This window comes from Ambystoma mexicanum, chromosome 3p, assembly GCF_040938575.1.
Source record: "Ambystoma mexicanum isolate Mex_15411 chromosome 3p, UKY_AmexF1_1, whole genome shotgun sequence".
Classification (NCBI taxonomy): domain Eukaryota; kingdom Metazoa; phylum Chordata; class Amphibia; order Caudata; family Ambystomatidae; genus Ambystoma; species Ambystoma mexicanum.
In genome coordinates this window covers 321,552,080-321,579,818 of record NC_090925.1, presented here as the reverse complement: position 1 = coordinate 321,579,818, position 27,739 = coordinate 321,552,080, and the positions used below count along the sequence as shown (strand labels likewise).

Here is a 27,739-nt window from a genome sequence, read left to right as displayed (position 1 = left end):
CAGTGCAGCCAGTAGTACCTCGTCGGCAGCCACCAATCCCTCGCATCAGACCCAGTCCATTCAACCTAACCCCTGAGCAGATCCACACCCTGTACCGGTTGGACCGGGACACCATCACCACCATTGTGGACATGATACAGGACAACATTGTCAGCCTCATAGAAATACGCACTGCCATCCCCCCGCTACTAAAGGTGGTGCCTGTGCTCCACATCCTGGCCACAGGCACCTACCAGCACACAGTGGGCCAGCTGCATGGCATTTCACAACCACTCTTTTCACGCATGCTGACCCAAGTGCTGGATGCCCTGCTGAAGCACGCTAGCACCCACATATCCCTACCACGGAGTGCTCAGGCGATTGCCAATACCAAAGTAGGCTTCCATGCACTAGCAGGCATGCCCAATTGCGTTGGTGCCCTCGACTGCACCCATGTCGAATTGGTAGTCCCTCATGCCATAGAGGCTGTGTACCGCAATCACAAGCAATACCACTCCATCAATGTGCAGATAGTATGTGACTCCAGCAAGATCATCACACATTGTTGCACATGATATCCCGGATCTACACATGATGCCATGGTGCGGCATAACTCCACGCTACCCTGTCACATGGAGCGACATGCTGGACGACGTGCCTGGCTGCTTGGTGAGTTGCCTGACTGGGCCATGGCAGTGCATCGGTGTCGTGAGGTGGGGGATGCATACTCCGCCAGGGTGGGAACGGGCAGCGAGTGGAGAATGCACGCAGAGCTAAACACTCCTGACCTGAACCTCCCAACCCGAACATGACACATCACTGCCACACATTGGACCAATTCTGTGTATCAATGACAACATGTAAGAAGCACAACCTGGCCACCATGGGTATGTCAAGCAATGCATGACCAAATATGATTAAAACAGTGCCAATGTGGCTAATGTGATTATGCGCAGAGTAGTATACACAGCAATCATGGGAGGCAAGACATCGTCCTGCATCCACAGTACATCCGCATCGACATGCAAGTAATCACCCTGCATCATCCGTTCAACGCCGTCCATACTAGCACACCATATTGCAGTATGAAATGCATCTAAATAATATTTGTACATACATACAGGGACATGTGCATGTAAACAGCAAATTGCTGCGGCCATGGCTGTGAATCCTGAAGGTGGCAGCTCAGAATGACTCACACAGACCTCTCTGTACTCTCATGCAGGTGATGGAGGATATCCCTTGAAGCCGTGGCTACTTACCCCCGTGCGGAACCCACGTAACAGCCATAAGAGGAGTACAATCGGGTCCATACCCGTACCCGTGTTGTGATTGAGCAGACCTTTGGCCTGTTGAAGGCACAATTCCGCTGCCTAAGTAGGACTGGTAGAGCACTCCTTTATAAGCCTGAGAAGGTTGCAAAGATCACCATGGCCTGTGTCATGCTGCACAACATGTGCGTCCGGAGAAATGTACCACTGCCACCTGACATTGACATGCATGCACCGGGTGAGGATGATGAGGATGAAGACGGAGGAGAAGCAGCACCCCTGCCAGTACGTGATGCACCAGATGGCCGTGCAGTACGCCAATCACTGATTGACAAATACTTCTGACCCACAGGGACATTGATGGATATGTGTCAGTACTACACTGAACACTGGGTCCATGTGGACATGCACACAGGGAATGTGGGGAGTTGGGCACTGTGCACTGTCATGAATAAAATGAATACACACAAAATGAAGAATGTCCAGGCATTGAATGATTTTTCACACAACGGGTGTATTAATGTAAACTACATAAATGTGCTACCCCCCCACAACACCAAAACACCCCATACCCCCAATTAACACCCCATACCCACCAATTAACACCCCATAACCCCCAATGAACACCCCATACCCCCAATGAACTCCCCATACCCCCCAATGAACACCCCCTTATACACCTATACACCACCGACACCATCTAACCCCCCATTGTTGTCCCACACTATTTCTGTGCTTTCTTGGTGTCCGGGGGCAGCATTTCTGACTGCCTCGCACTCCGCTTTGTCTGACTCACGGGGCTGGAGGGTGCAGAGGAAGCGGGTGTGGAGGATGGGGGTGTGGTGGATGGGGTGGAAACTGTGGTGATTGGCACGGCTGGTGCAGGTTGTTGCTGCTGCATGTGCAGCAGGATTGAGGTCAGGACCTGCGTGACGGCCTCCAGACTGTTTCGCATCATCACCGCAGAGGCATTAATGGCGGCTGTGTTCCCCGCTATGGCCTGACTATCTCTCACCTCGTGTCCTCTCCCTCCGCCACATATTGTCGGACAAGTTCCAGCATGGAGTCCTGTCTTGCCTCCACCCTTGATAGCCGTGCCTCAGGGTTGGTGGGAGCAGCAGTGGTTGAGGGTGCTGCGACCGGGCGTGCATTGGCAGGGCTGGCCTCAGGGGTGGTGCTGAGGTCTGAATCGTGGAGTGCAGGATCCACAATGGTGCTGGTGGGTGTGGCGTGTGGCCTGAGTGGCCTGAGTGTGGGGTTGGGGGGTGGACAGAGGGCTTGGGGAGTGTGGACATGCCACATGGATTAGTCCATCCTCATCCACATACTCCCCCGCTCCAATTTAAATGTCGCTCAGTGGGGCAGTGGCTGCTGCCTCGCCCACGGAACTTGTTTCTGCTGAATGGGTGCCACTGGCCTCGCCTTCCACTGGTGGGGTTTGTGTGATGTATGACATGGGAATGGTCCGTGTGTGTTGGATGTCTGTTGGTAATGGGATTGGCACTCAGCATGCATTTCAGTGTGGCAGGGTTTGGGCCTCCATCTGCACCTGGATATGTTGATGTGTGTGTGTTGGGACATGCATTGCCTTGCCTAGAGTCTATTCCAGATCACTTGTGCTACGTCATGGTTTCCCCTACTGGGTTCTGCAGGGTCACTCACCTCCATCTCCAGATGTTGGGGCACCCGTCTCCATCTCCCCGAAGCCCTCGATGGACTCCATCTGGATAAAGGTACTACACGTTTCCTCCCAGCGCATTAGTTTTGTGGGGGAGTTGGAACCCCCACCTGTGGCCATGGCCTCCCTCCGATTGCTGGCCAGGATGTTGCATACCCTAAGGCGGAGGTCATCCCACCTTTTCTTACAGTCTTTGACTGTCCGTGGGGTGGTGCCGACTGCAGATACCTTGCGGGCTACCTCCTCCCAAATCTCCTTTTTCCTCTGCTGCGCCTCCCTTTTGATGTTATGGGTATTTATGTCCTCAGCATGGACAGCGAGGGTGTCCGCCAACATGTTTAGTTCTTCATCAGAAAAACGCTTCTTGCGCAGGCAGGGGTTAGATTTTCTGCTTGCCTTGCACATGTTGATTGGGAAGGCCCTGGTCTCTCCTGTAAAACACTGGTGGTTTGGGAGGATTGCAATGGATTGTGCTTTTAGCGGCATCAAACGAGCACGGACCCGCTAGTTCCTCCATGCCGGTAATGACACCGTTTTTAGCGCACTTCTCGTAATGAGGCCCATTGTCTTTATTTGAAAGACCGTTAGGAAGTAGACCTATAGCAACAAGTATCTTACGTCCAATGCATTTTGGTTACATTTGACCATCTTCAGGGACTGTTCTAGAAAGAAAACATATACACAAACCATATCAATATTGAGTGTTTTCAACAAATAATGATTGTTTTACATTATCCATATCAGGCAGTGGTTTACCTTTGCATCATGCCAAACTTATTTTTTCGTTACTTGGTGGTAACCCAAGTTTATCTCACATTCAGTCTGATGCCCTCTGTATGTTCGGTCAGAAATATTATTGTCCCTATGGTTCGGCCATGTGTTTTTAACCATAAATCGATCGAACGTACAAACATTTCCTATGCACCTTACCCGAGTTTTCGTCTCTTGAACACAAGCGAAATCAGGCAGCAGGGCGCGGCCATCTTGTGATAATCTTATCCGTTGCTGCATCGCCCTGGGTGACCTGCGTTTGCAGCACTAAATCATATCCCCCGCCCCTGAGCCTGACATCACTAGACGCGTACCGCCCATTTCACAACGCCAAAGCACGTCCCTTGTCAACATTCTCTGCGCCTCAGCTAATGACGTGTCGCCATGGAACCGGCAGGAAGCCTCTTTCCTCGATAAGTATAAACAGACCATTTCACAACACACAACAGCAGATTTTCTATTCCATTCCTCTCACTGTATTTCTTTGAGTATTCTGTGACTCGTTTCTGTGCTCTGGTCAGCTACCTTTGTTGCTTGTAGCCCGTGTGAACAGATACCAGTACCACCGCTATAAATTATTTTCGTTTGTTTACCACCCAATGGCAACAATAATGCCCTACCTGTACGAGCCTGAGTATTCAGAGGAGGAATTACTGGAAAGAGAAAGCTGCGTAAACGATGGGGATTTGGACAACAGTTGGGGGGACATTTCAACAGGTGAAGAGCCTGGGCCTAGTCGCATGGACGGTGTTTCCACATTGTGTACCTGCAATCGGTGCACGCTAATGCCAACCGAGGTGGAGAACTGCTGCTGCGAGAAAACTCTGGATGCTTGTCCTACATATCACAAGGCGATCCACAGCCGCAATGCGTTACTGAGCTGCCAGACTTCACGGCAGTCTGCCTCACACGGTCCGTGTTGAGGATTTCGATGGTGCTTATGCATGAACTTTGCGCAACAGTTTGGCCTCGTAATCCAAGTAACGAGTAAGTATAGTCTGGTTGTGATGTCAGTTAGGCCACTACTATTTCATGGTTGTCCCCTATATTCTCGTAACTTCAACATATCATTGTCATATCAGTTTAGTCTTGCATTTCTCTAGTAAACGTCGCAGAAAAGTCGTTCAATATTGTGCAGTGTCTAGTTAGCATTTGTCCTGGCAATAATGCCATTGGATACAAGATTTGTCATTGACAACTAAGGTTTAATACACTTATCTTGGTCATTTAAAAACAGTTTATATCTTTCTCTTTCACAGGTGGTACCGGCTGGTGGCCTATCGTTCGTACACATGGTGGCTTCATGGGAGGCTTGGACACCGGGTTCGACGAGTAATACCCGCCTGTGTCGTTGGTGCCATTAGACAAACTTTCCCCAGTGACAGCGGTCAGTACAGGGGATTTTCCCTCGCGGAGCTGCAACCAGACCTCTACAATGTTTAGAATTTTTGTGCCATCAAAATAAGAAACCAAATAAAACACAACATATTTTTTATCAATGTGTTAAGATGTGGTGTATTTACATGGTATAGATACATTCAGTATAATTGTTCACATGTATTAATGTAACCAGTTTTCTGTTATACAGCATTTAAACAGTTCATGTTACTCATGCCTAATCCATGTTAAGTATGTATACTAGTCAACATTGTGACCTCATGTTATTCCATTAGAGTGTTCTGGACATGGGAAGTTCTGAAGTGAGTTGAGCTTGGCCCTCCGTGGCGGAGCCTGCTGCCGTATGTTTATGCTTAATAAACATTGTTTAATGTTACGTGCACGTTGCTTTAACTTAACATTGGCGACGAGGATGTTTGATGGGCCCCGCGCGTGTCGTCTGCATTAGACTGCGCTGTGATTCCTGATTCCTGGGCTTTCTTGGTTGTCATGGTGGATTATCACACTAAGTGGATAGAGTACAGGGCTATACGAGAAGCTACCACCGATCAGATGATTGCAATTTTTGAAGATATCTTTTACAAGGAGGGCTTTCCAACAGAATTGATCTCGGACAATGGTGTCCAATTCAGTTCAGGTAAGATGATGGAGTTTTTCAGGAAGTATGGCATAAGACATTATAGAACGGCTCTTTATCACCCTAGGGGCAATGGACTTGTAGAAAGAGCGAACAGGTTTATAAAGGGAGGATTACAACTGGCCATGGCTGCAAGGTTAGATTGGAGGAAACTCTTAAGGGAAATGATTTGGGGCTATTGTATCACACCGCATACGGTAACCAAGATATCTCCTTTTATGTCTCTTAAGGGGAGGCAACCGGGCTCTCAATTGTGTCCAGGGTGGTTGAATTTAGATAAGTCAGTCAACATTGATAGAAGTAAGATTGTAACTTTAATCAAAGAAGCTCAGAATGATTATGAAATCAGGTTCAATTCTGATAAGAAATGTAAGAGGTTGGATGTGAGGGAAGGTGAGTTAGTGTATATAAGGAATCCCAGACTGTCACCCAAATGCAGTGTTAGCAAGTTTTTAGGGCCAAAAAGAATAGCAAAGGTGAGAAACAATGTGGTGATTTTAGAAGGAGGGGAATGCTGGTCTATGTCCAGTTTAGCGAAGTGTAATCTCAACAGAGACCCTCCAGAGTGTGAGAGTCAAGATTCTAATATGGAAAGAGCACATGATTCAGGGAACAGCATTATTGAGCCAGAGAACAGTGATGAGTTTAGTGATGAAGGTACAGTGAGAACAAGGAGCAAGCCTTCATGGTTAAGAGATTATGTTGAGTAGAACCTTGTGTTTGAAGGGTGGAGATGTGTTAAGATGTGGTGTATTTACATGGTATAGATACATTCAGTTAATTGTTCACATGTATTAATGTAACCAGTTTTCTGTTATACAGCATTTAAACAGTTCATGTTACTCATGCCTAATCCATGTTAAGTATGTATACTAGTCAACATTGTGACCTCATGTTATTCCATTAGAGTGTTCTGGACATGGGAAGTTCTGAAGTGAGTTGAGCTTGGCCCTCCGTGGCGGAGCCTGCTGCCGTATGTTTATGCTTAATAAACATTGTTTAATGTTACGTGCGCGCTGCTTTAACTTAACACAATGGTTGTTTCATTTTTTAAGTGAATCAAGTGTGTTTCCATTCTGCAGTGTTCCGGTGCCTTGTCTGCACGCCCCCGGCCCATCCATCCCCCATCCACTATCAAAGGCAGTTCGCACCAGTGGATGTGCGCTTCCATGGGGTGCTGTCAGGGGCGCGAACGGATAAGGTGCCAAACACCATGTACACTTCAAAAGGTATCTTACGCCCAGGGGCCATTGTTCACATGGCCTCCTCAGACCCCGTGTCTCCAGGCAGGCTCCCCTTGAAGCAGGCCGCTCCCATGGAATACACATACGTGTGTCTCCATTCCGCAGTGTTCCGGTGCCTTGTCTGCACGCCCCCGGCCCATCCATCCCCCATCCACTATCAAAGGCAGTTTGCACCAGTGGATGTGCGCTTCCATGGGGTGCTGTCAGGGGCGCGGACGGCCAAGGTGCCAAACACCATGTACACTTCAAAAGGTATCTTACGCCCAGGGGCCATTGTTCACATGGCCTCCTCAGACCCCGTGTCTCCAGGCAGGTTCCCCTTGAAGCAGGCCGCTCCCCTGCAATACACATAAGTGTGTCTCCATTCCGCAGTGTTCCAGTGCCTTGTCTGCACGCCCCCGGCCAATCCATCCCCCATCCACTATCAAAGGCAGTTCGTACCAGTGGATGTGCGCTTCCATGGGGTGCTGTCAGGGGCGCGAACGGCCAAGGTGCCAAACACCATGTACGCTTCAAAAGGTATTTTACGGCCAGGGGCCATTGTTCACATGGCTTCCTCAGACCCTGTGTCTCCAGGCAGGCTCCCCTTGAAGCAGGCCGTGCCCCTGCAATACAAATAATACCACGACATATACACGTCATTCATTCAGTAAAACACACCTTTTTGGTATTCGTTATAAACCACTTGATATTTACCATGAGAACATCTTGGAGCACTGCAAGTCAACTCGTGAACGTGCTACTCTGTGGCCGCTTGGAGTGAACTCGTCAGTGTGCTACCTGTGAACATCTCCCTGTTCTCCTGCCACTAATTACTCTGCTTGCTGAATCTAACTGTTTGTTGGTCAAGGTAAGGTAATCATACCTCCTTTGTTTGTAAATTTTATATCTATTTCGAAGCAACATACTCAGTAGTGCTATGTTAATTTGTCTCATTGCTATTAATTTGAGTATCTTTTGTTATGTCATCGATATATCATTTTTCATCAATGTCAATTGGCATGGTATTGCATCCTTCGCGGAGTGTGTTTATAGTATAAGCATGTTTCCTTTTCGTGCACGATAGCACATTCAAGGGGCGAGTAACATGTTCTGATTTTCAACACATCAGTGAATCGTTTGTGAAATGTATCCAATAATACAGCCGCACACGCTGCACTGGTTTTGCTGTGGTGTCCAAGAGAAAGCGTGCAATGAACAATGTATGGTCCAATTCATTCATTCTCACATGTTTATGCAAAATTATTTTCTAATCATGTTGACCTTTATTTTGCAGAATTTACAACAATGCCTGCATGTTCCTTTTTCGGTTGCCCTTTGAAGACCCATGACAAATCCGAAGGCTTTTCAATGCATATATTCCTTAAGACTCTTGATCGAATAAGAGAATGGGTCAGACATTGTGGATATCCACCGGAAGAGCTTGAAAGTAGAGTCAAACAAGTCTTGGAGGACAAGAGGGGTCATCGATACCGCATCTGCAGCCTGCACTTCAACCCGGATATGTACGACACATCCTTGTACACAAAGAGGAATCAACTGAGAACAACTTGAAAATTGCTACTAAACGCTATTCCGACTTTATCCATTCACATGCCGCCACAGGTGAGACACGCTTCCGGATGTCGCTTTACGCCAGTATTTTCGGTGTAAATGTCACTTATAATACTTCCGATATTTATGTAATTGAATAGCTGTTTAAATAATGACTATTTTGCTAAACATCAGTCCTTGTTTTTTAGAACCCACATAGAAAATTGATTTATGTGAACAAATAACCATGCTATATTATGCATTTACATAAGCATAATTTTCTCGGATTCGGTCTCCTTACATGCTACTTATTAATGTTGGAATTTCTAAATCGAATAATACTTTCCCTTTACAACTCCATGACTATCCACCGAATATGAAGTAACAAGATTCAACATCCATGTCTTGCCTGGAGTCATCAACCACTTCCAGCGTGTATCAGGTAATCTTACCTAGCTATTCTGTTCCAGACTGGTTTTAAGCACGGAATTCTAGATAACGTGATCATATTTTCGCAACGTATCATTGCTTTACACAATATTTTTCGTGGTTTCACATTGATATGTACCTTTGTCGTCTTTCCAAAATGTGTGTCCAGTTTCCAATATTTTCATCCTTACTAATGCAAGTACTGTGTTTCAGGGAGATGCTGAAGCGTCCACTACAATAACAACATCCCTCGTAGTAGATCTGGTGCCAGAGGAACGGGTCTTCACAGTTCAATTGGACGAGATAATCTGATCATATTTTCATATTGTGTAATTGTTTTACACAATGTTTCATTCGTACTTTACTATTGATATGTACCTTTGTCGTCTTTCCAAATTGTGTGTCCAGTGTCCAATATTTTCATCCTTACTAATGCAAGTACTGTGTTTCAGGGAGATGCTGAGGCGTCCTCGACAATTACATTATCCCTTGTAGTTGTTCCGGAACCAGACCTTGCAGTTGATCAGGAGCCAGAGGTATGCGTACTGACAGTACCATCTAATGAAAGAAAGTCGGTCTAATTGTATGTATAATTCAAATGACTTATTTTATATGGATACTATTTTTTGTAGGGATGTATACAAGATCCGTATATTGAACCGGAGGCACGTGGATCTGAGTCGGTGCACCAGCTTGCTGATGTTTACTTTATATTGTTGGCTATTGTTTTGTGCTGAGGCCTTCATTATATGTTTTTTTAATGTAAATTGTACAACACTGTATGTAGCATTTACACTGAATATCCCTTTTCCTATCTGTCCTGTAGTTGCCCGATGGAGTACGGACTATGCAGACACAGACAGCGATACAAATGACAATGCTGCTTGCCAAACTGTTTTCACCATGGAGGAACTATTAATTGAGGCGCGGCGTGTTCACACTCGAGATGCCTATGTCCAATGGCCAGAAAATGAATTTAATATGACCGGCGAATCCAGCAAAGTGTTTTTGGACCATTGCTACAATGCGCATGCTCCGCCAGAGGAAGGTGAAATTGAATTTATAGATGATAGTTTAACATTACTAGATGAGCACTTGACACAATCGACACCCGCCAAAAGAATAATGCCCCCTAAAAAACAGTCCACATTGATGTTTTCTCCTATCCATGGTCAAGTAACAGATGTTGAAATTACAGAGAATGAAGCATCAACACTATTGACCAACGAAACAGACAAAGAAATCGACTACAGTATGTATAGTTTGGCTGATATGTCCACAACTGTTTGGTTTGAAACAACAGTGTTCCCGGATGACAGTCTAATAAAAGAGGCCAAATACATAGTATTCGACAGTAGCTTGATGGAGCTTATAAAGATGCTGAACTGTGTGCATTCAGTGCGAGGGGAAGTATGTAGGAAGCCATTGGCGAGTGTGACTCGTCTAACACAAGGCAGTAACCTCAAAATACATGCCACCTGTGAAAAGTCTCATAAAACATTTTCATGATCCGCTCAACCGATGCTGGGGAAACTGCCAGCTGGCAATCTGCTGGGTGCAGCAGCTTTACTTTTCAGTGGCTCTAGTTTCACAAAGTTATCCAGTTTCTTTCAGTTTGTGGGACTACATTTAATTTCTAAAACGCAATACTACAAATACCAACGTGATTATATATTCCCTGCCATTAGTGAAGCTTGGAAAATTGAACAATTGGCTATTAAAACTACATTCTCCGACAAACGGTTCAGGCTAGCCAGCGATGGACAGTGTGACAGCCCCGGATTTTCTGCTAAGTACTGCACATACCATTTTCAGGACATGGAAAGCAAGAAAATTGTGAGTTTGGTGGTCGTGCAGGTGTCCCAATGTAAATCCTCAGTGGCCATGGAGAAACTTGGTTTTATAAAATCAATGGAAGATCTACAATCGAGGGGAATGCAAATCGACCTCATAGCCACGGACAGACACGTTTCAATAGCCAAGACAATGAGAGAGCAGTATCCAAATATTAAACATCAATTTGATGTATGGCATGTTGCCAAATTAATAAATAAAAAAATCTCAGCGGTCCCAGTCTTTCAGCAACCATCTTTGGTGGAGCTCCAAAACATGTGATGGGTCTGTGGGAATTCTACTGGAAAAATGGCGCTCTCTAATGCACCACTGTTCCAACGTTCACCACTGGACAGAAAACCAACATTTCCACCAATGTGAACATGGCCCTTTGTCCCCAGAGCAGGCACGGAAGAAGTGGTTGATCCCATCTTCACCTCCACACAAAGCCCTTAAGAAGATTGTGTTTGGTAAAACTCTATCAAGAGATCTGAAGGGACTCGCAAATTTCTGTCACACTGGCGATTTGGAGGTGTTCCACAATATGTGCCTAAAGTACAGGGCAAAGAGATTGGCCCTCATTACGACCCTGGCGGAAATCGAAAAACGATGGCGGAAATGCAATACCGCCATCGAATAGCGCTCGGTGCGATTATGACCCGTCACCGTAAAGTACGATGCCATTAGCGACACCGTAGTGAACGCCAACGCTAACTGCACCAAGTACGCGCACGCGCGCCATGCCAAACCGTAATTACCACCATGGCGCAACGGTACGCGAATTCTGACCCTAGCGGACATGTACCTAACGCCATCAAGCATGGCGGAAAGTACCATTCCGCCATGGTGAGAAGTACGGCATCGCGAACCAACCGTAAACGGCCCTACTGAGTGCCTGTACACCACTCCCTGGCCACATTGCACAACTCCTCGTAGGTGCAATGAAGTCACACAATGCAACCAGTGAAATGTACAAGTCACCCATGCATGCCAACGAACAAATGAATCTAGGGGCTCCAAGTGCCTTGTGAGTGGCCATCCATATTTGCCATGTCACCATTGCCGTACTGATGCAGCACAGGCATGTGAAGGTTCAAGTACAGCAATATGAACTGAAATATGAGACAAAACAACAACAGGCCCCCATCGCTTGACACCAGTGTAAGGCAACATTCAAAGCAGTATCCTGAGTGAGACTGCACCAGCCCTGTACTCCTGCCAGTAAACAAACCAACCATCAGCATAAGCATGTACCACACAAGTTGGCAGAGTGACTGAGCAGCCAGGCTCATCTCAAGAGGGGCCAATGGGAGCTGCAGGGCACAGATGGCACGAATACAGAAGCTATTCCAATGGACATGACCTCAGTCTCCCTCCAAGAAACGCACGCAAACACAGGCACCTGTGACCAGCCATATTCTGATAATCACATCATTCCACCAATCCACCTGGCTGACCGGCATCTGTTACACAAAAGCTAATCCCCCGCCCCTGAGCATGACATCATTAAAACAGTCATAATGGTAGCCCCTATCCCTGACCACACTGGGCTTCGTAGGCAAACGCGGCCAGTACAGTACCACGCAACTATACTCAGAAGCCGGAACCCAATGCAGATCTTCTCACAATACATCGCTCCACAAATAGGAATATGCTACATTACTTGCAAAGAAGAACGCTACACGGTCAATATCAGAATAGAAATTTAATGCACAACAAAATCACCAAGCCCATACAGCCATTAGGTCATGAACTCCAAAATATATTCCATTATTGTGGGCTGCATCCGCAATAAATGACCAGCTTCTTCTTGTGTGACGCCCTGTTCCTTCATGGTACACAGGGGCTACATTCACGTTCAAAAAGGCAACATGGAAGCGCCTAGAACCGCAGGGCGGTCCCATTAGGTAGGCACTAGTCCAGCTGAAAGGTCGATATGTTGCTCCTAGCCACTAGTACTGCGTAAGGGCATGTGGCCCATTGGCGATCGTCCCATAAGATCGTAATGGTGCTCCACTGATTAACACGAAGCAGCAGGTGTCGGGAGTAAAAGCCATCTGCAGGAGTGGCATACAGATGGCAGCGGCAAAAGGGGAGGAGATACCTGTCACCCAAATGAAATGAAAAAGAATAGTATGGGCATCAGAACTTCATTTGAATTACTCACTTCAATGATCACACTAAATCCACAGCCATATGCATGCTAGCCCACTCAAAAGGATTATTCCCACCCAAAAATCACTTGCGAATCATAACTATAAAAATCGAGGTGAAAACACTATTACAAACGAGTGTTTGTGTGCATGCGTCTGTCAAAACAGAATCCATTAGATGGGATTAGTAACGTGCATAGACACAAGTGTTTGAAGGCGCGTCGAGACAGGGAGGCTTCAACAAGGGCAGATAGACGATGGTCCCACTATGGCAGCTCTGCATCACATAGCGCAGGGGAGGTGGATAGATTCCAAAAAGCCCTGTACATGGCAAACTCTCCATTAAATCATCTGTCCATGCATCCATACATCATTCCCTCATCCCGGAATGAAAACGCCTGATTATTTACTCACATAACATGTGAAATTTCCATTGAGTCTGTGCGTAATGCAGTCTGCAAAATCCACTGTGCTCCAGCCCGGAATTCTAGTGTTGTGAAGTAACATGTATTTGGGAACGTCCTGCCTTATCGTGCACTACGCTATTGCGCATCCCATACTATTCATATCAATCATTGCATTCTCGCCATGGCCCCTGTCCCAAGGACATTAAACAATAGAACGTTATATTTGCAGTCAGACCTGTGGGCGTCTCCTCGCCGCTAGCTGAAAAAACCGAAAGCGCTGTCCTTCGAATTCCTCATTTGCAACATCACGTCGAAAAGGCATCTGTGACCGCTCGAAATCACAAATTCATCCATGTAGTGCGGCAGTGTGTGAAAATGGCAACTGGCTTCACTCACAAATGGGACGCCCCGCCCGTCGGTGAACCTCGGTACAGTGCTGCATGAGGGTCCACCGTTAATCGAGTACTACATTCCACTGACCCTACACAAGTTTGTTCGCGACTGCAAAGATAGTATGTGAAACAATGGGACCATAGCAGAATGAACATATGAACCAATATTTCACTGCCATCGGGATCAAATACATGATTGTAATAGCAAGATGCCATGCGTCGAATTGCAGCGTTGTGTGCGGGACGTGCTCGCCCAAAGGGGATTGCAGCTTGCACAGGTGGAATGAATCATCACAGGTGGAGGCTATACAGCCTGAAAACACATAAATTGCACACCCAACCCCCTCCCACAACCACACCCACTCCAAAATGCTACCGGCAGGACTAGCGATGTTGGCCCTGGGGGACCTGATAGCACTGCAAGTACTCCAACTTCAAGAAGAAGACGAACACCAACTACTACAACAACCGGCCGCACAGAGGAGACGCAGGAGGAGGAGGAGGGCAAGGCAGGGCCAGCAAGGCCCGCCAGCACAGCCACTACCACCACACAGGCAGCCCGCAATCCCACGCCTCCGAGCACATCCGTTCAACCTCACTGCTGAGCAGATCCACACCCTCTACCGTTTGGACCGGGACACCATAACCGCCATTGTGGACATGACACAGGCTGACCTTGTCAGCATGATAGATAGCCCAACCGCCATCCCACCCCTACTGAAGGTGGTGTCTGTACTCCACTTCCTGGCCACAGGCACCTACCAGCACACAGTCAGACAGTTGCATGGCATTTCACAGCCACTGTTCTCACGGACACTATTGCAAGTGCTCGATGCCCTCCTGAAGCACGCAGACGACTACATCTCTTTACCACGCTCGGAGCAGGAAATTACGAACACAAAAGTGGGATTCCATGCACTTGGCGGCATACCGGGTTGCATTGGTGCCATCGACTGCACCCATGTGGAATTGGTCGTCCCACATGCCATGGAGGCCCAGTACCGCAACCGAAAACAATTTCATTCTCTTAATGTACAAATGGTGTGTGACTCCAACAGGATCATTACACATTGTTGTGCCCGATTTCCTGGATCAACCCATGATTCTATGGTCTTGAGGAACTCTACAATACCACGCTACATGGAGCGACACGCAGGGAACAGATCCTGGCTACTCGGTGAGTCTCATTTCATGCATGATAATGTGGGGTATGTGATGCGGCAATGACCTGGCAGGAAGGGGGGGGGGTGCGTACGTAGCAATGTCATTCCACTAACATCCTTTATTGTCCACATACAGGTGATGCCGGGTATCCACTGAAGAGATGGCTCCTTACACCACTCCGGAACCCACAGAACCAGCATGAGGAGGACTACAACCATGCCCACTCACGTACCCGTGTAGTCATAGAACAGGCATTCGGCCTACTGAAGACTCGTTTCCGCTGCCTCAGCAGGTCTGGCGGGGCACTCCTGTACCGCCATGAGAAGGTTGCAAAGATGGTCATGGCATGTGTCATGCTACACAACATGTGCGTACGTAGAAATGTGCCCATGCCCCCTGACGCAGAACTGCAAGCACCTGAAGATGGTCATGATGAGGGTGGGGATGTGGCAGCACCTCAAGGAGTCCGCGAGGCACAGGAGGGCCGTGACATTCGTCAGATTCTCATAGATTCATGCTTCTAGCACTCACGCCTGGTGGCTGATACATGGACACGGGACTTGTGGCACTGTGTGTGTCTGGAACATGCACAATATGGACTGTACGCCTATAAAGGCTTCGTACACAAAGATCAATGTCCACACATCTCATTGGATGATCGTGCATTGTTTATAGCATATGTGAAATTATGTTACACACCCCATCGACCCGCCACCCAAGTGAGCCCAACACACCCCCTCCACCCTCCTACCTCCCCCCCGAACACCAGTGTCCAAAGATGCTCATTGTCAGTGGGCAGACGCTATTGCAAGCCCCCTCTCCGGGTATCAGGGGCACCCCTGCCTGTGGAGCGCAGGTTCCTCCCAGATCTACGTTGGGGGCTGCCCTGGACGGAACTTGCAACGGATGATGTCTCTGCCTGCTCACGTCCAGGCATGTCCCTAAGGGTTTGTGAGAGCTCAGTGAGCACACGGCGCACAGCGGCAAGTTCAGCACATACGTCTTTGGACGTCGCATGCAGTTCCCCCCTCAGGCTCTCGGTGCTTCTCTCCATTTGTACTCTCAGGCTCTCGGTGCTTCTCTCCATTTGTGCCCTTAGTGTCTCTGTACTTCTCTCCATTTCTGCCCTAAGTGTCTCAGTTGATGTTTCTATGGCTGCCTTAGTACCCCCACATTCATCAGCATGGTCCTTGAGGAGCGTGGCCAGTTGCTGCTGTTGCACGATCACCTGGTCGAGGGACTGTTGCCTCTGCTGTGCCATGGCCATTTGCGGTGGTGTCACAGAGGGGCTGGTCACCTCATGTTGCCTTGCCACAGGGCTTGTGGGGGATGGCCAGTCGTCGTCTTGTGGGTGCCCCAGCGTGGTATCCTCATGGTGTACGGGATGAAACAAACAGGGGGATTGAGACAGGTCATGGATGGATCCTACATCGACATCCCCGTTTTCTGTGTCGGAGCATGCTGCCATTAATGCAGTGTCACCTATGGTGCTGCTGCCACCAGAAGCAGTGCCTTCTGTGGCATCCATTGGGGGGACCTGTGGTGGTGCTGTTGTGGGCATGCTGGCTGCTGGGGTGCCTGTTGATGTTCCCTCCTGTGTGCTGCCACTTGATTTGTGCTGCTGCCGTGTCTTGATCCGTGCAGCTGAGGTGGAGGGTCTTTGGCCGTTGGTCTTGGCCCTCTTTGCAGGTGTGCTGGTAGGGGTGTCCTGGAGCTCGTCATTTGAATCGGACCCTGTGGTGGAGTAAAGGAGGGCGAGCGTTATTAATGGGTCTGTGGAAATTGGAATGGCAATGTATCACATGCATTGGGGTGGTACCTGAGGGTGATTTGGGTCAGGGCCTTGGAGGTGGTTTCATTTTTGTGTGGATTGAGGATGCAGTTGTTTTGCAGCCTGCAGTTAGGGTGTGCCTGCTGCACGTGTAGAGGGTGTTTTTAGGATTTTTAATTATTTATGTATTTAATGTGAGTTTTAAAGTGCGCTATCAGGCCAATGTATGTGGACGTTCTCCTGGACATGTGTTACTGTTGCACTATGTGGACACATGGTACTTCACATGATTGGACATTGTGGATTTAGCATTGTTTTATTTGGGCCACCTACCTGATTCTTCGGATGTCTGCACTCCTTTCTCCATCCCTCCGACTCCCTCTATACTCTCCATTCCAATGGTGGAGGCACAGATTTCTTCCCAGGGGGTCAACTTGATGGGTGATTCCGATCCTCCCCCGGTAGCTGTGGCAATGTTACGGTTGGCGGATAGTATGCTCCGTACGCGTATCCGCAAGTCGTCCCATCGCTTTCTGCATTGCTGTGGGTTGCGGGGTGCGGTCCCCACCGCACTTACCCGCTGTGCCACCAGGGCCCATATGGCCTTCTTGTTTGCAAGTGCCGTCCTGGTCATTTGCGTCGAGAAGACGACGGCAGCATTCTCCTGGAGGGTCTCTGTGAGCACGGTGAGTTCCTCACGGGAGAAGTGGACCTGCCGCTTGCGGTCGCACGCTTTTTTCGCTACTTTTCCCATTTTTCTTGCTTTCACTAGGGTGGATGACGGGTTGGGATGTGTCTCAGGGTAGTATTTTTTATGGTTGTGTGGGAATTCTGATTTTATAGGTGTACGGCGTGCTGTTTCCCGTTCCGGGACCATGTTTTTACTTCCGTTTCCGTATATTTACGGTCACCGTACTTTCCGATTGCCGCTCATTACGGTGACCGCTAAGATGGGTGGCGGAATTGCACCTAGGGTGCCGTACGACGGCGGTGAGGGGCGTTTTGGGGACATTTCCGCCATCGCGGACTTTGCACTTCCGCCATGGCGTAGTGCTCGTGCCCGATGGGTCGGAATTAGCCGCACTTTGCTCCGTCGTGCAATGGCGGAAACGCTATTTACGCTATGGCGGTCAGGTCAGTCACTTTCCGCCAGGGTCGTAATGAGGGCCCTTGCATTTTGGCATCCAAGGGATGAAAGCGAGGACTTTACTAGCGGTATTAGCACATAACGAGAATGTAGGCCGGGAACAATCTAGGACTGCAGGAAACTTAGGGATGCTTCGCTACAATATGGCCTTTACGAAAAGAAGCAAAAAATGGGTTGTCAAACCAGTATATGAGAAAATGGAATTCGATTTTGTGAAAGATCTTATTGTTAATGTCGTCGAGATGTATACTCATGGAATGGCGCACAAATCTGTTCAGAGCACACATACATTGCCACCAAACATTGCCAACGTGCCATGTCCACCCAAAGAAGAGCTTGTTTAATCGTTCAAAACCCGGTATAAATGATTACCATTTGTTTTAATATTTTTGCAAATGTTTTTTTTTAACTGTAAAAATAAAGTATGCGATTTGTCTTTTGAAATCTATCCTCTTAGTCCTTTTATTAAAAAAATATTACAATTATTACGATTGCTTTCACATTTCACAGTTTAGTCGAGCTACTGTGGGACCTTCATTTTTCGTGTTAATGTGGATAACAGTGTGTTAGAATCTTTGGGTTTTGGCAGTTGCCTTGACATAAAGTTCCGCAAAAAGCTGAATATCTGCTCGTACTAGAAAAGTTATTATACGTAGGCCACAAAACACTCTAGGCACGCAAGAAGTACTGACTGTGAAAACATGCCATGGGGTAGGAGGCCATGAGATAAGCAGAGGTGGCCCTATTACTTGACACATTTTGACTCCGTTTTTGTGTTACAACGACTATAATTTGGGAATAGGTGGCATTCTGTCATTGGTAAATTTCACCTACAGCTCAGCAGCATCACGAACAACGAGCAGTGACAGCCCCCAATTTCCTGTGCCCGTGCTTCAAAATTCATGTTCTCATGGATGCGTAGACACGGGATGTTGCAAAGTAAGAATGTATGTTAATTTTGAGTGAAGGTCACCAGCTTTGAATTTTTGCTTGGGAGATGGGAGGCCCACGCGTCCTGCGCACAGTATAAGGTTCTATTATTTTTTTTACCTTGAGAGGCAGGGACCATTCCGAAAGGGATTGAATTGAAGGGGGGGGTGTAATAACGTATGATATGATAAGGTTGCCCGTTCCGAAACTGGACCTAGCTACATATAAGTTCAGTTTATGAAAAATCGTTGACACGAAAGGAGGAGTCTGCATTACGGTCTGCATTGCGCCAAGAGAATGGAAATGCCGAATTTAATGTAAGTTTCTCTTTAGACGATTTCAGACCGTTATTGCTGGGTCACATTGTACTTGTTTGTTCTGTGTTGCATATTCCAATGAAGTGCTAGTGCAACCCTTTTGTGCTGGGCTATCTACCGGGCACATGGGCAGGCCAGCATCGAGACGCATGTAGACCACCTCTCGTTTCTCCCTGGTTCTACGTTAATAAATCATTACATAGTTTGTGCAGCTCGAATTCTTGCCCCAGTTTACATATTATGTTTAGAGCTCAACATACTCCATTGCACTATCGTCGGAAGCAAATAGCGGAGTACTTTGAGATTCCACGTTTTATTCTCTCGGTTCACATTGTGTCACCTCTGCGCTAATAAAGAAAATGATTAACTGTAATAAAGATCGGCTACTGAGACACATTTCTATTTCTATCTTTTGCAAACAGTTACATTGTTCCATTCTGCGATTGTCATCTATTCCAGACTCCGACCAATGGGTTCTTCAACCGCCAGATGCAGCTACATGTCAATCACTGGATCTATTTAACCGTCTTTTGGGACGACAGACAAGGTCCAATTTGCCTGTACGCGGTACAAGCGATTTGGGGCAACATAACAAACTTTACTGTGGTCTAGTGCCAAGTTCATGCACCAGCTTTGCAATTCACCGTGCCGACCGAAGTGCTTCAATTAGACAAAAGGAACACCCTGTGTACCCTGTGTAAAGGAACAGCACGTGACTCACGGTAAACATTTGCGGATTTGTGGAACGAGAGCAAAGAAAAAAAGTTCAATTTCGATTGATTATGTCAGACGCCGAATGTTATCGAAACATTTAATGTGAAATAAATGTACTTTACCAATCGTACAGTCTTGTTGTTTCCTTTTAAAGTACAGTTTCATATTCCTAATTGTGACGCGAGACAAGGGGCCTCATTACGAGGTTGCAGGTAGCCATGGTGCTATTAGCGCCATGGCTGCCTTCAAACTCGTTCCGACTCTGCCCTGGTGAATGGAGCAATTACCGGTCCATTCCAAGGTTGGCGGGACCGGTAATTCCCCATTCACTAGGGCCATTCGCCATTCCCATTTGAGCCCCCATAGGGCAATATGGGAATGGGGAAGGCGCTAATAGCGGTATCACAAATTGCGGGTCCCGTCCTTAATGCCTGGAAAAACCTGGCATTAAGGTAGGACCCGCAAAGGGAACTCGTAGTAGGGTGGTAATGGATTACCGGCACCGGTGCCCTTACCGGTGCCGGTAATCCCTTACCGCCCACCTCGTAATGAGGACAATGTGTGTTGTTTTCTGGGTTCCTCGTCTAGTCGCGTAGGTGACGGCTGGGTGCGTTTGGCTACGCTGCCCAGTAACGTCACGGAGACAGGCGGAGAATATCAATGATTTGGTGGTGTCAGACTCAGGGGCGGGGGATATGATTTAGTGCCGCAAACCCAGGTCACCCAGGGCAATACGGCAACGGATAAGATTATCACAAGATGGCCACGCCCTCCTGCCTGATTTCGCTTGTGTTCAAGAGACGAAAACTCGGGTAAGGTGCATAGGAAATGTTTGTACGATCGATGTACTTATGGATAAAAACACATGAACCATAGGGACAATAATATTTCTGACCAAACTATTCCTTTAATTGATCCATGAACACCTCATCACCCTAATAAAAGACAGCTAGCCGAGCTAATTCCGGCCTATTTGCTCACATATGCGTCCCTCAGGCCCAACGCAGGCAGAGCCCAATCTGGTTGTCCACCCACCAGACTGCACACATCCAAGTGATATCTTCAGCACCACACCTAACGCTAGGATGCAGCTACCATCCAGCAATTACATCAACTGCACACATATCTGGTGCACCCGCGCATCCTACAACACTATCTCTCTCTACTGAACAGAACTACGGTTCCCGAGGGCGTTCACCCTACCAGCGCTTTGAGGTCATACCAATGATATATAGAGCACTATATAAATGGCACGTAACATAACATAAGATAACATAACTAGTATTACTATGTCCATTCAATGTTTCTATTATTACATTATTATAATGTCAAATATAACCATTTAATACTTAAAAAATGTCATATCTTTTTTCATTTCAGTAAATGATTTTCCACTGATATTGTGATTAAACAGATCTGTGTGTCAAAGATATTTGAAATTTTTTAGTGGGTACCCCCCATTTCGAATTATGGGCAAACAGAGATTTGTGTGTCAATTTCAAAATGTCCACTCCCATGGGTGGTTCTTACCTTGTTTTCACCATATTTCATCCAGCAGGGCACCAGACTCGCGGGGATGCGCGTGTCTGTGTGCCCTGCTCGTTCATATACATTCAAAATGGCGCCGGGGAAGTCATCACGCGCCGGGGTCCATTTTTAGGTTGCAAAATTCTGTGTATGTTGTTCTGTATAGTTCTGGAAAATATGTGTTACTGAAAAGGTGTAACAATAATGTTTGTATATTGGCATCCTTCTTTTACTATGGCCTCACAAAGTGCAATTACAGCCCTACCACAAGTCCATGTATGACGGTATTAGCGCTGAAAATCGGTGCTAATACAGACAAGATTTACCTCCAGCCTCTAGCTGGAGGTAAATCAACACAGGTGCCAGAAATGAAGCCACAGGTGCACCCAATGCACTCCAGAGGGCTACATAAGGCACACCCCTACCCCAAACACTGTTTCCAACACCATGCTGCCATTATTTGCTGCGAGCTGGAACAGGCAGCTGCTTATGGTGCGCCTGGATTTTGAGATGCAGGACAACCAGGCCAAGGCACATGGAGCACAGGGGGCGATAGGAGGAGGATGAGGAGGGGGAGGAGGAGGAGGAGAACTGTTCATTTAAGGTGAGCACGCATCCCCAGGGTTAGGCCATCACCCTGGGCCCTCACTGACACCAGTGGTCGAAGTGTACGAAAAGAAGTAGTGGAACTATGTTCCCTACTGGCCTGAACTGCTCCGCACAGACCCCATCGCCACGCCCCCTCCCATGCACAATAAAAACCCCAAAAAACATGTGCCTGCTCTTTAAGGAAACGTCCTGTGCAGTGAACTAAAAGTGCAAGTTTCAACTTCTTCCTACACTTTTATTTTAAAACAAAACCGTTCCGGAACGGTTTCTTTTTAAAATAAAAGTATAGGAACGGTAAAACTTGATTAAAATAAGTATAGGAGCACCGCTCCCGACCGCTCCCGCCCACTTCGACCACTGACTGATACCCAGTTGGTCACCCTGTACCGCCTGAACAGGGAGACCATCCCCAAGCTGGTGGCCACAACGTAGGAAGACATAGGGCGCAGGATCAACATCCGCAAAGCTGTGCCCCCACTGGTCTAGCTGGTGACTGTCCTGCAGTTCCGCGAACAGGCAGCTTCCAGCACTCTGTGGCCATGATGCATGGCATTCCACAGCCCACATTCTGCGCAGTGTTGGGCCAGGTGCTTGAAGCCCTTCTGCGGCAAGTGCAACGCCACATAGCACTGCCCACAACACCAGCCCAGTTCAATGCCATGAAGGCACAGTTCCATGCCATTGCCCAAATGCCATATATGATAGCTGCCCTGGACTGTATCCATTTTGCGCTGGTATCCCCCCAGGCCCACAAAGCAGTGTACCAAAACCGCAAGCACTACCACTCCATGAATGTGCAGGTGACCTGCGACCCCAACCTCATCATCACCCACTGCTGTGCCCGCTACCCTGTTTCTACCCACAAAGCCATGGTCCTACGGAACAGCACACTATCAGGATACATGAAGAGGCACAGAGGACAATGGACCTGGATAGTAGGTGAGTACAAAAGACAGGACACATGCGCCGCGAAATACATGCCCAAATAGGTGTGTGTGAAAATGACTACACAAAGGATGGCATGACAAGTGAATGCAAAATATGTACACCAGCTCCCCCCACACCAACGCCACATTACAGACCATGTAGCATGCACATGTCAGACTCACCTGCATGAAGAAGCAGTGACACACATACAGTACCCACCACCTACCCCAACATGACCACAGGTACCACAATGCAACATGCACATACCAACTCAATGCTGGTAATGGCCATATTGCCACACACAACAACCACCCTGCCAGTCCTACAGCCATGTACCCATGTGTGTCTATCCCACAATGCCCACCCGTCACCATCAGATGCACAGGGAGTGCCCATGGGGTACCCAGCATTCAACAGGCACAAGTAAACACACCAACACATGCCAACCACCATGACTGCGGCACAAGAAAGCCACATACACCTAACGTAACATATTCCAAATAGACCCATGCCCTGACATGTAGGCCCATGTGCACGCACAAGTAGTTTATAGAGCAGATATTGGGTACGTCCACCACCATGCCTTACACCCATGTCTAATGCCTGTACTTCCCCCATGCAGAAGACTCCGGATACCCACAGCTGCCCTGGCTGATGACCCCTGTGCGTGATCCTCAAACATCGCAGGAGATTGCCTACGACCACGCCCACAGCAGGACCCGTGTGTGCATCGAGCGTACCTTTGGACTCCTAAAGGCACAGTTCTGCTGCCCTGACCGTACTGGTGGAGCGCTGATGTATGCAACAGAGAAAGTGTGCAAAAACGTGCTTGTTTGTGCCATGCTGCACAATATCTGCCGTAGGTGGACTGTCCCACTACCCCCTGACATGGACATGCCACCCCCAGAGGATGAGGAAGCAGGGCCACTGGCTGAGGCAAATGAACGCATTGCCTGTGATGACGTGAGGGATGGGAGATATGCACGCCAGGGACTGATTGAGAACTTATTTTGACATTTCAACATGGCACAAGCCATGCACAACTGTGCTATTCCACCCAAGCCATAAAACGACAATGACACAATCAGGAATGTCCTCACAGTGGATGAGTTTAACAGTGTTTATGTAATGTTTTCCCCCAACTGACCCCCCTCCCACCACCAATTCCCAGCATGCAATTCCCCCTTCCGCATCCCACCACCAACTCCCCAGCACAGCCACTTGTGGCGGCCAGTGTCCCAGTGTTATTTATAGTCGGGGCCTCTTCCCCCCCTTGCCAGCCCCAGGTGATCTGTGGCGCAATAGGTGCTGCGATTGCTGCTGTGGAGTGCCCTCATGTGACCCCCTCCGTGGGTGTTGTGGAGGTGGGTGGCAGGTAGACGGGCAAAAGGTTCTGCTGATGCTGCAGTTCATTCCCCTACCAGATGGCTTCCGCGAGGGCAGAGACACCCTCCGTCAGTTCGCGTGCACATTGGGCATATAGCGTCAGGGCTGATGTGTTGGCACTTGTCTCTGACCTGCTGCGCACCATTTCCCGCACAACCCTGTGGGTGGGCCCCTGGATGGAATCCCTGATGACCTGCCAGTGGTCCGATCGAGTATGGGCGATGGCCTCCAACTCCCACGGCATCCAGCCTTTGCAGCACCACATTGCTAGGTGGAGTACGTGGTTGGGGAGGTGTGGTAAGCGTTGGGCAAGGGCTGCATGCTGTGTAGCCATAGTAGGATGTCTCCACATCTGCCTCTGGTGTTGCTCCACGCTGGTGGGATGGAGGGCTCCCTGGCGTGTGTGGGCCTTGGTCAGGTGTTGATTCAGGGATGTTGTCCCCCTGTGGCTCCCCAGTGTGCCTGGAAGTAGGTATTGCCTCCTTGTCCGTGCTGGTGTCTGCAGGTGTGGGTGCAGCTTGGCCTGCACTGCCCCGGGTATCTGCTGCTTTTGCTGTAGGGCCAGTGGTGACACCGGCAGGCTTGTCCTTGCTGGCTGGAGGTGTGGAATAGCGGGACGTGCACCTAGGCAACAATGTTGTGGACCTTCATGGGGTGGTGGTGGTGCAGGCCTTGAGTGCCTTGTGGCGCCACTGCCTGATGGGTCTGCTGATTCCTCCTCCTCCTTCTCCTCTTCAGGGGCCTCTGGCAATGCATGCGCACCTGTAGGGGACATGGGACATTGCGTCAGGTATGGTTCTGCCACATGTTTTGGCATGCATTACATGATTGCTATAATACAGAGTGTGACCTCAGACATGTGGAGATTGCATGTTGGCCCACCGTCATCTGGTGCTTGTGGAGATGGGTGTGGGGCCCATGGCCTGTGTATGGGTTGGGCAGGGCGTTCATGCAGGGGTGGATTTTGTCTGACATGCATTACTGTGTCCCTTCATGGCCCCACATCCCCTCCCCGGGTGGCAGTGACATGGTAGGGTTGGGAGGGGGCTGTTCCATGGCACCATCATAGCTCTATGGGCCACAGTGATTGGCATGCTGTGGACATGTCTGTGTGTGGGACGTGCAATTCCCTGTGGCTTGTCTGCCATGACCTCATGGGGAAGGCCTACTGGGTTGCTACATTTTGGAGTGACTGATGCACCAGTAGGGGTGAGGTGCGAATGGCAATTATTTGGTTTCACCTGCCTGCCCTTCCCACTACTGTGACGCTCAGGGGTGCCCTTGGAGCCCTGCCCCATGGCTGCTTTGGGCGTGGCTGGTGTGCCCTCACTCTGTTCTGTCAGCATGCTCAGCTTTGGGGTCTACTGACTTGTGTCCCTGTTCACTGGGGCTTCCTATTCAGGCTTGTCATTTGTGCATGCATTGAGTGGGGGGTTTACTCACCTCCTGCCTCCTGGCTGTGCCCCACTACCTTGTCAGCCAGTACCACGAGTTCACTCTCGCTGAACTTGAACTTTCTGAGCCGATGTTCAGCCCCCTTGCCTCTCAGCATCTCCTGTGTCATTTCCTGTGGTTTGCAGTGCTGGATGGCTGCAGGAAGTGGATATTTTAAATGGATTCTGTTTTCAAAAATGGGCGCCGAGATGCTACCTGTTCCGGTGGTGACACAATTTGCACCAGCGCTAATAGCGCTGCTCTCTCTGGCGGTAGGACTATTAGCACTGTTTTCCCAGCGGTAGCCCTTATTGGGGCACAATTATCACCGGGGGCTAGTAGCCCTACCGTCAGAGTCTGGGGCGCGTGCACGGCAGGTTCTGATGGGGCGCAAATACTGCTGCACGACCCGGCGGTAACGCTATTTGTGCCCCGGTGGTAATTGCACCGATTTACCGGCCAACTCCTTATGAGGCAACTTAAAGCTAGAAGGTTGAAAACCTGTTAGATTTGATTTCAGAAGTAAAGAAATTGACAGAGATAAATAACTCTTCAGGTGTTAGAGGTACTGTTTAATGAGCAGAGAAGGGTGTTCCAACTAGCCCATCATACAGCTATGCTAGTGGTGTGTTATGTTTTGTTAATAATGAGATCTCTGAGCAGCCTTATCTCACCACAACTGTGTCTGTAATACTGTTTTTTGTTCTTCTGGCAGGTATCATTGTATGCTGTCATAGATGTTGTACTAAACAAGGCAAGATAGTTGTGAACACCACACCCTCCAGACCCACCGGTATAGTGCCAAGACGATTGGTACCCATCCTTCATACTCTGAGATGTATATGAACAATATTGTGAGCTTCAACAAGAACAGCTGCAATTGATGGCTAAAAAAGCTGAATACATTTCAGAAATTGGAAAGCATTTCTATAGGCACAGTGAACAGGTTTTCTCTTGTATCAGGAAGAAAAAGTATTTTCATGTGTTCTCAAATGTCTAATTAAAATGTAATGTATTTTCAAGATATCTTCATCTGCAAGTTATTTTCATGATTTATAATTCCTAGAAATGATGGGTGTAGTGCACCCAGCCGTTATTCAGGCATCACTTGGCGTACCTAGGAATTATCAGCCATGGACATAACTTGCAGGTGGAGATATCTTTAAAATAATAAAAGCAGTGTAGGTAAGATGCTATTCCAAACAATATAATTAAAACAAGGGACGGGTATGCCCCATTACTCACTAACACCTGGGGACCACATCTTGTACAAATAACCACAAAGGTGGTGGAACATGAGGATTAATGGACATACCAAACTATGGTCTGTATAAGTGGTAAGCGATCAATCAAACTCCCTGGCCCACAATGAGCCAATTCAAAACAACAGAGTGCACACAAATAATAAATCCAAACATTATTTATTGAAAAAATTGTTTTGATCAAAATCAATAAAATTACAAAAAACACATGTATTCATTCTTCAACATATTCAAAAGTGCATATGTGCGTTTCTCATCTCACCTGACTTACACTCTCATTCATTCTTAAATACTCTAACAAACACTTTAATCCAATAGCAAACTTTATCAGGAACGTAAAGGGCTGGTACTGTGGCACCCACTCTAGGGGGTTTATGTAAGATGCTTTAAATCCACATATATGAATCATACCGTGGTTATAGATATAAAGTGCTCATGCAATATCATCTTCAAGTGAGGAATTTTGTGAATCACTAATTCAATCCTCATATATCAATCAATATCTGGTCAACTAGCAGAGGTCATGAATATCCATTTGTGTTCCCAATTCCATATTTTAAATGCCTTCTAATGCTAGTTTCGACATCTTAGTGAATACATCACTATTATCAGTCTTTGTCAGGACCAAAACAATGATGTATGAAACCTCTTCGAACAAATCCTGCAGTATGTGCCAAAGACTCTGGGTAAGTCTCTCATAACCGGGACTAATGTCCCGCATAGGGTCTCCCAGAACCCCCCTTGTTTTTTTGCATATTTAAGTAACTTTGGGTCTCCCCCTAAGTTACTAGGGGAATCCAGACGTGGACCCCATGCTCACTATTCT

At 47.9% G+C, this 27,739-nt stretch overlaps 1 protein-coding gene across 1 annotated transcript; it reads left to right on the top strand.

Annotated features, from left to right (window-relative positions):
* Nucleotides 1-22,446: 22,446 nt before the first annotated feature.
* LOC138579891 (putative nuclease HARBI1) lies at nucleotides 22,447-23,845 on the top strand. The gene is made up of 2 exons (XM_069650117.1): nucleotides 22,447-22,843; nucleotides 23,454-23,845. Exons 1-2 carry the CDS (start codon nucleotides 22,447-22,449, stop codon nucleotides 23,843-23,845), a joined length of 789 nt encoding a protein of 262 aa, XP_069506218.1.
* The last annotated feature ends 3,894 nt before the right edge of the window (nucleotides 23,846-27,739 follow it).

Coding starts and splice junctions, on each gene's coding strand:
- LOC138579891 (XM_069650117.1), top strand. CDS start 22,447: ATGCATGGCATTCCACAGCCCACATTCTGCGCAGTGTTGGGCCAGGTG. Junction 22,844..23,453: donor ACAATGGACCTGGATAGTAG/GTGAGTACAAAA, acceptor TCCCCCATGCAG/AAGACTCCGGATACCCACAG.